General features: G+C 38.0%; 1 protein-coding gene across 1 annotated transcript; it reads right to left on the bottom strand.

Annotated features, from left to right (window-relative positions):
* Positions 1-3,691: 3,691 nt before the first annotated feature.
* LOC131858246 (uncharacterized) lies at positions 3,692-5,473 on the bottom strand. Its single transcript, XM_059211427.1, has 2 exons — positions 4,076-5,473; positions 3,692-3,955 (listed from the first exon to the last, which is right to left on the bottom strand). Exons 1-2 carry the CDS (start codon positions 5,471-5,473, stop codon positions 3,692-3,694), a joined length of 1,662 nt encoding a protein of 553 aa, XP_059067410.1.
* Positions 5,474-12,591: the final 7,118 nt, after the last annotated feature.

Below are 12,591 nucleotides of genomic sequence, written 5' to 3'. Positions count from 1 at the left end.
ACCTTCAATCACCTACAATTTCTCATTGGAGTGTGCATTTGCCAACAGAATGCAACAAAGAGAGACCATGTGGCTTGTTTTTCAGTTCCACATGCTTGAAGTATCTCGATCTTTCCCAGACCAAGGGATACTCGTCCTTACTCCATGTGTGAGGATATTGGTATGGTACCCGGAGCGTGTGAAATTCCAATGTCAACAGGCTAATTTCATCTCATACTTTCATGCCACCATAATTAGATGTTGAAATGACGAACCCCTCCTACTTCACATAAAATACCTGCCAGGTTGGATGTGTCCTCGCAACATGATCAACAATGACATGGCTAACCTTGGCACGAAGATCTTCCCACCGCCCAAACCACAAGGCGAGTCTAGAAATAACATTTAAATTTAAACCACAAATAGTTTCATAACTTGGGGATTTGGGAGAAATTCTGAGATACTCCAATGCTACGAGGAGTGAGGAGACCTGCATCCACAGCAAACCAAACATTAGTCTAATCAATCTGATTGGGAATGGGGTGTCGCATCAGAAATCATTTGTGCTCTGAGACACTCATCTTCTTGAACCTGCCCAGGAGATAGGAAAAAACCTTCCTCATTTGAATCACATCCCATGTTAGCTAATAAGTCTGCTAACTGATTTACTTCCCTATGACAATGAGCAATGTTATATCCTTGAAAACAAGAAATCTTCTCTCTAGCTTCCTAAATAATATAATCTATTTTTCAATTGGGAGCTTGGAATTTTTTTAAGGCTGATATGATATTCAAGGAATCCCCTTCAATTTCTAAGTATTCAACCTGCTCCTCAATGGCTAAGTTAATCCCAAACAGCAAGGCTCTAGCCTCTGCCACGTTATTTGTGCCATCTAAAATTTTTGCATAACCCGTTCTCAATATGTAATGTCCTCTTACTGGTTTTTACATCAGATTTGATATTCCTTTTTATTTTTAATGCAATACAACAAAATTTCCACCAAATAAAGATTTCTTTGAAAACCGCCAAATCGGGTATACCCGAAACAATGCCAAAAGTAACACAACTTTAGATATTCTTCATAAATCTGAGAATAAACATTTCCAGCAAAATTTTGGTAGCATAATAGCCTATAAAATGACACTTCCAGATCTGCAAAAGAGTTTTACAAAATATCTCCAAAAATGGAGTTCAATAGAAAGCTCAACGGGCTCCAAAACAACACAAAAATAGCCCGGAAACACCAAAATCACTATCAAACTCACACAGCAAAAGAATCACGACCCAACACACTTATTCCACTCTATTTTAACAGCAAAATGGCTGCAATACAGCAGCAAACCAAACTGATACATAAAACTTAACTGAAAACACAAACCCTTGCTGAAAGACACTTGCGAACACACCCAAAACACACATAAATCTGCACTGTTTGGCACAAAGGCAAACTCTGCATGATCTTGCACATGGAAGAACCTCAAATTCCCATCATTAGCCTCCCTAGAAACCTGCAAACTCCTGTCTTTGGGTCTCCTTCTCCACAGGTTTAGCAGCCTCTGAAGAACAACAAAGCAATGAGCAAAAATCAAGTCCAAGAATGAGCCCAAAATGTTTCCAAAACCTCTAAAAAGAGTGCATAACCCTAACTCACGACCAAGAGGGTAGAATAATTATATTTTCAATGATATTTAATTCCTCTCATCCCATTGGTTGCCAAAAATTAGACACTTTTCCCAAAAATTTATTTAAAACACCTCACCGCCATAGGAAAAGTTATTAATTTGAATTGTTTTGAAAAGGGGACATGACAAGTCCTCCCTCCCAAATATTGCTTGTCCTCAAGAAATGAAGGTTGGGATGTTCAAGAATCTCTACTCCTTCCCAAGTTGCATCCTCTAATGGTAATCCCTTCCATTTGACTAGATGCTTTGTGATGTTTCTATTTCTCAATCTTCTTTCCCTTGTATCCAACACCTCCTCTGGTATTAAAACTAATTTCCCTTCATCATCAAGAGGTGGTAACTCTGTAGATACCATGACCTGCTGTCCAATAACCTTCTTTAAGCAAGAGACATGAAAAACATTATGTATTTTTCTATTAGGTGGAAGCTCCAATTCATAAGCTACCTCTCCTCTCTTTCTGATGATCTTATAGGGCCCATAAAACCTTGGCTTGAGCTTCTCTACCCCACTCCTCTTCAAGGTACTTTTCTTATATGGCTGCAACCTAACAAATACCAATTCCCCTACCTCAAAAACTCTTTCTATTCTCTTTCTATCTGCATACATTTTTTGCTGATTTTGTGCATGTTGTAGATTATCCTTGAGAGACCTGAGTATGTTTTGACTTTGCTCAATAAAATCATGTGCTCCGAGTACTCTACTATCTGAAAGTAATAGATCAACAAAGGAAAGGGCATCATAACCATAGAGAGCACGGAAAGGAGGCATACCAATAGACATATGATGAGAGGTATTGTAACAATGCTCCCCTAGATGCAACCATTTTACCCAAGCATGCTGCTGATTTGAAACATAGTTCCTCAAGTACCCCTCTATCCATTTATTAACTATTTATGTTTGTCCATCTGTTTGAGGATGATAGTTGGTACTAGGAGTGAGTTATGTCCCTGTCAAATGAAAGAGTTCCTTCCAAAAAGAGTTGAGAAATCTACTATCTCTATCACTGACAATGTTCTTAGGCAAGCCATGTAATCTAAAAATTTCTTTGAAGAACAATTCTGCCACTTATGATGCCTTGAAATCAGATGCAATAGGAAAGAAATGTGCATACTTGGTTAGCCTATCTACTACCATGTATATGCAATCCTTACCTTGAGCCTTAGGCAAACCAGTAATGAAGTCCATGGAAATACTTTCCCATTTTTGTTCAGGAATGGGAAGTGGTTGCAATAACCCAGCTGGAAAAATTTGCTCACTCTTGTTTTGTTGGCATACCATGCATTCCTTAATGTGTTTGAGAACATCCTCCTTCATACCCTTCCACACAAAACGCTCTCAGATCTGCCTATATATTTTGAAATATCCTTGATGACTAGCCAATGGTGTGTCATGAAAGGCCCTCAATATCTTTTCCTTAATCTTTGATCCTGGCACCAAAAATATCCTATTCTTGTAATAGATCAACTCATCAATAACTTTGTATCTATTACCATCCACTAGCTCATGCAATATATTAGTGGCAAAGGAATCTTTAGCATACTCTGAAATTATGGAAACCTTTCAATCAGCAGAAATAGATGTTAAAGAACATAGAGTGGGCTTCCTTGAAAGAGCATCAGCAACTACATTTTTCTTTCCTTTTACATACTCAATCTCAAAATCATAGTCTTGCAATTTACTCACCCATTTTTGTTGACGGTCATTCAAATCCCTTTGGTTTAAAAAGAACTTGAGGCTATTATGATCCGTCTTCACAACAAATCTCCCACACACCAAATATTGTCTGAATTTGTCAAGTGCATGCATGATAGCTAGCATTTCCTTGTCATAGATGGAATACCCTCTTTCTAGTTGATTCAATTTTTTGCTCTCAAATGCTATTGGATGTCCCTTTTGAGTTAGGACAACTCCTATACCTTCTCCAGAAGCATCACATTCAACAACAAAAGGTGAGGAGAAATCTAGAATTGCAAGTACGGGGCATGAACTCATCACCTCCTTAAGTTTATCAAATGTTTTATGTGTCATTTATATCCATACAAAGGCTCTTTTCTTAGTCAAATCAGTCAAAGGGGCAGCAAGCTGAGAAAATCCTTTGACAAACCTTCTATAGTAGCTACACAACCCAAAGAACCCCCTCAACTGTGTAAGACTGGTGGGTGGTGGCCAATCCAAAATTGCTTGAATCTTTTGTTGATCAACCTGTACTCCCTTGCAGCTTATAACATGTCCCAAGTATAGAATCTCAGTCAAACCAAACTCACATTTGAATAATTTAGCATAGAAGGATTGCTGCTCCAAGATGCCCAAAATAGTATCTATATGCTCTAAATGCTCTTTCCATGTTTTACTATAAATCAAAATATCATCAAAGAACACCCAAAAAAAAATTTGAAGATGCTTGTTGAATACCTTATTCATACAAGATTGGAATGTTGTTGGTGCATTAGTAAGACCAAAGGGCATAACAAGAAATTCAAAGTGCCCATAGTGACATCTAAAAGCAGTCTTTTCCACATCTTCCTTCCTCATGCGAATCTGATGGTAACCCGATCTCAAGTCAATTTTTGAAAAGTATAACGCACCATGTAACTCATCAATAAGCTCATCTATATGAGGTATGGGATACCTATTTTTTATGGTCTTCTTGTTTAGGGCCCTGTAATCTATGCACATTCTCATTGTACCATCCTTTTTCTTCACAAGTACCACAGAAGATGCAAATGGGCTAGAGCTAGGCCTTATGAATCCCATGTCCAAGAGTTCCTTAATAGTCTTTTCTATTTCCTCTTTATAACCCCTTGGATGGCGGTATGGAGTAGTTATAACAGGTTTTGCACCTTGTTCTAATTCTATAACATGCTCAAATCCCCTATCTGGTGGTAATCCTAGGGGCAAATCATTGAAAACTAGACTATTCTTATCAAGAATTTTCTGAATTTCAAAATGGAAATTACCTTGTCCCTTGGAAGAGCTCGTGGGATGGATTATGATTCCTGCTACCCATGCTACTTGTCCTCTTCGAAAGGTCCTCTCCATCCTCTTTGCAGTGACCACCCTGGGTGCTCCATTTGATAAGCCCCTTAATAGGACTTCTTTCCCATTGGACTGGAACTTGAACAACATTGCTTGATGGTTCATGTAATAGCCCCCAATAGAGTGTAACCATTGAACACCTAATACAATATCTGTTTCTCCAATTCCAACAACATAGAAGTCATCACAAAGCTCATATTCTCCCAAAGTCATCTTGAGTTGTTTTACCACATGTGTGCAAGGCATAGTGAATCCATCAACTACAGTGACATTGAACCCTTCAAAATCTTCTGCTTTAAGTCCTCTTTTTATGACAAACCCCTCATCTATAAAATTGTGAGTTGCCCCACTATCTAGAAGGACTATCATCCTCCACCCTACTAATACCCCTCGGATGCGGAAAGGATGATATCTCGGTACTCCTGATAATGTTGCCAAAGTGCCACCCTTGCTGATTTCTTTTTCTTTCTCTTCTTCTTCTTCTTCCTTAGTGTCATGAAATTCCTCATGCTCATCTGAATTAGATTCTGAAGCAACCTCAATATAGTGCACTTGACCTTTTCCCAAACACCTATGTCCTGGACCCCATGGCTCCCTACAGGTGAAACAAAGCTTTTTCCTTCGAAGTTCACTCTTAGTCTCTTCATCTACCTTCTTGTTTGTTGTATTTGTCACATTCTTTGCCGGTGGTGGTGGAAAAGTCTTTTTCTGAAAATTTCCCTTATGTTGCCAAAGATTTGGAGGCTTTTGATTTGTCACTGGTTTCTTAGGCATGGAAGTTTCAAGCTGCAAACTTCTTTTGATAGCTTCCTATAAAGTTGAGGGTGAGAAAGCCTTAACCAAGCCCTTAATTGGATCTTCAAGACCATCAAGGAAAAGATAAATGATTCTCTTTTCAGATATATCAGGCACCATAACAGCCACCTTTTGAAATTCTTCTACATACTCATTAACTGATTTGGTTTGTCTCAACTTTGACAATTCTTTAAAATACTCTTCCTCATCCTTGAGATCAAATCTATCTATCACTCTTTGACTAAACTCATCAAAAGTAGTTACCTGACCATGGCCTTGAGTAGTCATTCCATGATACCACCAATCATAAGCTCCATCTTCCAAGTGTAGCGTTGCAAACTGAACATCATCATGCTCCTTCATAGGATTAAGAGTGAAGAAGATTTGTAACTTTTGTAACCATGCTCTAGCAGAAATTTTGCTTGTTCCATCAAAGGTAGGGGCTGCGAATTTGCTTATTTTATTTTTGAGTTCTCTTCCACTTATGTCCTGCTCTCTCCTATACTCTTTCTTGGGCAGCAAAGTGTTCATCATGTCCACATATTCTCTGAAAGGAACTGAACCCTTAAAGTCATCATCCAAGCCATTATAAGTGGCCCTCAATGCAACCAAATTTTCGGTAACCTCTTCCATAGGATTAATAGTTGCATTTGATACTGGTGTCTCATCTGCAAGTAAGAATATACTTTTTTCTGATTTAGAGGATGTAGGTTTCAAACCTTTTAGCCCCTTTAAAGTGCTTCCTCTCTCATTAGTAGACCCTACTTCTTGAAGTTTTTCTGTCAATAACCGCAGGGCTTCTCTAGTCTCAGCCAAACTATCTGCAGTTTTCTTTTGGTTATTCTGGAGTTCTAAGAAAAATTGTTTATGCATCTCCTCTGGGTCAGCCATTATTATCTTTTCTTTAGATTTTATATTTTTATCCTCAACCAAAGATTTGTACAAAATCTCCTTGTTCTTTTGTCGCTGCAAATACCTTTTTTCTCGTTCACTTGGTTGCATGCAAAATGGTATAAACCCTCAGGCTGGCAAGATATTGGCTCTGATACCACTATAATGTCCTCTTACTGGTTTTTATATCAGATTTGATATTCCTTTTTATTTTTAATGAAATACAACAAAATTTCCACCAAATAAAGATTTCTTTGAAAACCGCCAAATCGTGTGTACCCGAAACAATGCCAAAAGTAACACAACTTTAGATATTCTTCATAAATATGAGAATAAACATCTCCAACAAAATTTCAGCAGCATAATGGCCTATAAAATGACACTTCCAGATCTGCAAAAAAGTTTTACAAAATATCTCCAAAAATGGAGTTCAATACAAAGCTCAACGGGCTCCAAAACAACACAAAAATAGCCCGGAAACACCAAAATCACTATCAAACTCACACAGCAAAAGAATCACGACCCAACACACTTATTCCACTCTATTTTAACAGCAAAATGGCTGCAATACAGCAGAAAACCAAACTGATACATAAAACTTAACTGAAAACACAAACCCTTGCTAAAACACACTTGCGAACACACCCAAAACACACATAAATCTGCACTGTTTGGCACAAAGGCAAACTCTGCATGAGCTTGCACATGGAAGAGCCTCAAACTCCCATCATTAGCCTCCTTAGAAACCTGCAAACTCCCGTCTTTGGGTCTCCTTCTCCACAGGTTTAGCAGCCTATGAAGAACAACAAAGCAATGAGCAAAAATCAAGTCCAAGAATGAGCCCAAAATGTTTCCAAAACCTCTAAAAAGAGTGCATAACCCTAACTCATGACCAAGAGGGTAGAATAATTATATTTTCAATGATATTTAATTCCTCTCATCCCATTGGTTGCCAAAAATTAGACACTTTTCCCAAAAATTTATTTAAAACACCTCACCGCCATAGGAAAAGTTATTAATTTGAATTGTTTTGAAAAGGGGACATGACACAATACTTGGCCTGATTGATCCCTGAGTACACTTCCAATTCCAGACACTCCAGGGTTACCCCTCGTGGCCTCATCAAAATTTAGCTTAACAAAGTTCTTTGAAGGGGATCTCCATCTAATTCCTTTTCTATTGGTTTTCTTATGAGCATTTACCATCAGACTTCCTTTAAATAGGATTTGTAGGAGTTTCCAACCTAACATTAGATCATTATCCCACGAGGTGAAAGGGGAGTTCGGCTTCAGCTGTGTGAGCATTGACAGATTCTGAGATTGTTAATTCTAATTTGGTAAGCATATCCAGCACACTATGAAATTCCTTCCCAAATATGCGCCTATTCCTTTCCCACCAAATGTTCTAGATGAGTATGGTAGGAGCCATATCCCAAATAACTGCAAAAAAAAGAGTCTACAAAGAGCTTTGGCCATGATTCAAAAACTTCTGGTAAAGTAGCTTGTAATGGAGAATTCCATTGTAGTTTGTTAAGTAGCCACTTCCAACAATCTTGTGCCACTGTACATTCTAAAAGAAGGTGATTAGTTGTTTCAATGGACTGATTACACATCACACAATCAAAGAGTTGCACAATCTTAAGTAGAGCTAACCTGTCACTAGTTAGGATTCTACCCTTTAAGGCAATCTAGGCAAATGATCCTACCTTTTGTAATCTGCATCCCTTCCAACAAAATGAGAAATTTCTGGGATGTTGATCTATCCCCTGAGATGCCAGCTGCTTAAAACCCTCCTTTACTGAATATACCCCTGACTTAGAAGGAAGCCAAATCACTTTGTTTCACTTCCCTTTGAAGAAAATCAATTTGTTTCTTAATTACATGATTAACACCTGTTTTTACTGTAGAGGGGCAGATATATTATGTAAGTCTTTCCATTTCACTTTCCAAAAGCCATTAACCAGAACCGGGGGGAAATAGTTACTTACAAAGTGTCCCCGAGAGGTCTGTAAAACTTCTTTGATGACATCCAGATTTGGAATACTATCTAAAGGCGAATAGTTGTTCCATGAGTCCTCCCAAAATCTTATTGACCTACCATCATGCACAATCCAAGTTAGATTATGCAGCAAACTCTCTCTGCATTTTATTAGGAAATTCCACATCTTTGACCCTTTTGGAGGATCCAAAACTGTGAAAATTCCTTCTGGATTTTCTGAATCAAGATACTTACTTCTAATAATAGCAGCCCAGACAGACAAAGAATTTGAATACAATTTCCACATGAGTTTATCCCCTAAAGAAATGTTCCTATCTTCGAAATTAGGTATACCTGCCCTCCCCCCCCCCTCCCCTTCCCCCCCAACACTTTGGGAAAACAAACTTTTTCCCAGGCCAGTAAGTGTATTTTATCTTTTGGATCTTTACTGCCCTTCCATAGAAATTTCTTAAGGAGAGATTTCAATTGCTCTTGGATATTGAATGGCATTTGAGAAGGATTCGATGCAAAAAAACCCAACTGACCCTATCGTATTCTTTCAACATGTTAAGCTTAACCATAATTGCTTCTATCTTGTGAGCCATTACTAAGTGCATGATTTCATGCACTACTAAAGCTCCTTTTGTTGTTTCTCTACCTAGCACAAAACCACCTTGTTGCTTGGATATGATCTTAGGAATCAACGGAGCCAATCTGAGAGAGATGGCCTTAGAAATAATTTTGTAGACTGTGTTGCATAGAGAAATGGGTCTAAAATCTGCAAAGGATTGCGGATTAGATAGCTTGGGAATTAATACAATGAGGTAGTGTTAAATTGTTTCAACATATTGCCATGTTTCCTAGACTCTTCCACCATCTTCCAAACATCCGACCCCAAGAAATTCCAGCATTTTTGAAAAAAAAGGGCAGGGAACCCATCCAGTCCTGAGGCTTTATCCGGGTGCATGGAAAAAACTGCATTCTTAACTTCCTCTAGAGAAAAGGGTTTCATTAGTGATATATTGTCTTGATGTGTGATTAAGAATGGTATATGTTGAAGCATCATTTCTAATTTGTGTTATTTGGTTGCTTGCTCTCTTTATTTTAACCGAAGCATGGAAAAACTTTGTGTTCCTATCCCCTTCTTGTAACCATGTCTCCCTAGATTATTGTTTCCAAAAGAGTTCATCTCTTTTCAAAACTTCTTGTAATTGTAAGTTCAAGGAATTTTGTTGTTTATAAGACTCCTCATTTATACCATTTTGAATAATGTCTTCATTTAGCAGTTTGATATTGTGAGATTTTGCCAAGATCAAGGGCACAATGAAAAGTATAAAAATGGAGACAAAAGAATGACAAGAAAAAATTGTATTCTCATCAATATGAAAATGATCAACTGGATTAACCAATACAATGAATATAGGCCTTCTTATATAGGCAAGGCCATATGGATGTACGAGCACACAATCATGACATGTGGCTCAATGAGAAACAAGGGTAGGTAAGAAATACTAGGGGTAGGTAGGAGAAATAATATAATATTCCACAAGAGGTAGATGACCCACCGAATGTGGAGTGTAACAACAAAACAAGACCACAAAAGGTGGAATTTCTCCTACAAGCTCTATCCCTATGTGCACACTTCCCTAAGTGTCTCAAATCCAAACTACAAATAAATGCATTATCCTAAGTTAACTTAAGTAAAGTGTAATAATATCCATATTGAATATTTATTTACACCAACAGATACTATCCTTCAACTGATCCTTAGAGTGGAAAATATTCTTGAAAACTGATGTATTCCATTCTTTGATTCTAGCTTTGATCCATTTAAAGCTTTTTACAAAATTGAAACATCTTAGAGCTCGGAGTAAATGGAGCAATCAACCACCATTTTTGCAACTATGGAAGGAAGGAGATATCTCTAAACCACATCTATTCGAATTTGAAAAAAGCAGACCCCTTATTTGTGTTGATAAACAAGGGAATGTCCAGTTGAAGTGTAAAATGATCTGATCCTGATAAAGGCGGGATTTTGGAGGCTGGAGTACTGAATGAAGCATTCCAAATAGGATTCACAAAAAACCTACCTAAATGCTCTGCAATATAAAAAAAGCCTTGTCTTTTGTTTGACCAAGTGAAAGAGCCATTTGTTGGCATACAATCTATGAGAGCATTGGAGGAGACAAGATCGTTAAAATCTTACATTGACTTTGGGGGGGGAGGATGATGCCTCCTGACTTATCCCTTGGGGAAAGAATAGTATTAAAATCTCCTCCTAAGATAATCGGGTCCTCTGGAAAATTGAGACAAATTTGGGCAAGCTTGTCCCACACTAATTTCTTCCCTGTTGATGAATTTGGACAGTAGACTGAGATCAAGTGAAAGGATGTTAAAGAAGCTGCTACTTTGATGTGGATGAAGTTTTCTTTGATTGAGATAACATCTATCCTTCACACACTTGGCTTCCACAATATGGCCAACCCACCCGAGGCCCCAATGGATTGGGATGCAACATACTTCCACTTTTTCCATCCTTAAAAGGTTGATCTTCAGTGGTTTCTAAGATTTTAGTTTCTTGTATTAAGAAAAGATCAGCCCCACAATTCTCTATTTGAGATTTGATAAGGCGCCTTTTGTTAGGAGCATTAATGCCCCTAACATTCCAAGACAATGTTCTCATTGTTGTCTCGGAGAGTCATCCACTCTCCAAGATCCAAGTTGACCATCTAATGTAGTCTAAATTCCTTCTTTGACCTCCTCTTTGGTTTTTTTGGCTAATCTCTTCTTCTTTGGTGGTCTCCCCACTCTCCCTTTAGGCTTGATCGTCATAACTGCTTTTCTAGATCTCATTTGATATATAGAGGATACTACTACAGGGAGATCTTGATTTTCTCCCTCCTGTTGTTCTCTAAGTACACCACTTCTTTGTTGCTGCGAATTTCCAAGGATCTCCTCTATTGCTAATGTTGCAAGAGCAATAAGCTTCTGATCTACTATATGCTTGAAAAAACCCATTAAGTCCTCAATAACAACCATATTACCTAGCTGATCTATGATCTCATCCACAAATATAGAGCATGCTTTATGGAGCTGATATGTTACAAATTGATCAAAATGATCTGGATTACCCTTCAGGAAAGAGGATTTGTAGTGTTTTAAAAACAACCTATTCTCTTCCAGAGGGGAGATTGGGATTTTAGGTATTACATTGAGATAACATGGGTCTATTATTGACTTATCCACAGAGATGTGATGAAAGGAAACAAAGCTTTGTATCCATGGAATGGTGCTTGGGGGCACTATGATCCTTCTTCTTCCAGTAGCCAAACTGAGAGAGTTAATGAGATTTTGAATAAGAGAGTTTGTAATTTCCACCATTTTCCCTTTCTTTCTCACTGTTGTTTTTCCCATCTGAGAAATATTCACCAAGGGCTGAGAAATGTCTATTTCATTATTTGGAATCTGACTACTTTGAACCTCTATCTCCCCTGAAGGGTTGGAAACAGAAGTGCTGCTAATTCCTTTCTACATTACTTCCTCGCCTTTCTGATTTTCTATTTCCAATAGGGATTTCTCCTAGTTTTCCTCCAGTAAGGTCTCCAATTGTGTTATTTCAGTATTTGGATTCTAACTACTTTGGACCTCAACCTCCCCTGGAGGACTACTAACAGGAGTGCTGCTAAAATCTTTTTGCTTTGCTATCCTGTCTCTCTGAGATAATGTCTTCAGTGGGCACTTTCCCTTATTTTCCTCCATTGAAGGCTCCAATTGTGTCCCCGCACTATTCAATGTTGAATCAGAGGGAGATTCCTCAACAACTTTTAAATTTTTTATTATTACTCCTTCAGATTCAGTTGTCAAGGACTCTAATGTGGATGCTCTACCATGTGGTGGGTTTCTAGAACACTGATCCGCGAGAGAAGAATGGTCTTCACAAACTCTTATATATTGGCAATGAGATCCTTGACATTCTGTGGTTAGATGACCCAAGGAATCTGAATGCAAGTCCACTATTTTTTTATCCTGAAGAATGAGTTGTTGGTCCCATTCCCCAGCTTTCGAAATGATTGGCAGATTCTTAGAAAATGGTTTTGAAAGATCCAATAATAAACATATCCTTAAAGGAAGTTGTGGATCTTCAAATGGAATTAAATCATGCTTTACAAAAATCCCCAGATGATTTGCTAAGATTTCTATTAGGTCTAAATCTCTATATTCTATTGGGA

This window comes from Cryptomeria japonica, chromosome 9 (assembly GCF_030272615.1).
Source record: "Cryptomeria japonica chromosome 9, Sugi_1.0, whole genome shotgun sequence".
In the NCBI taxonomy this organism is placed as follows: Eukaryota; Viridiplantae; Streptophyta; class Pinopsida; order Cupressales; family Cupressaceae; genus Cryptomeria; species Cryptomeria japonica.
Note: the sequence above shows the minus strand (reverse complement) of the source record. Positions and strands in the feature narration are given on the sequence as shown.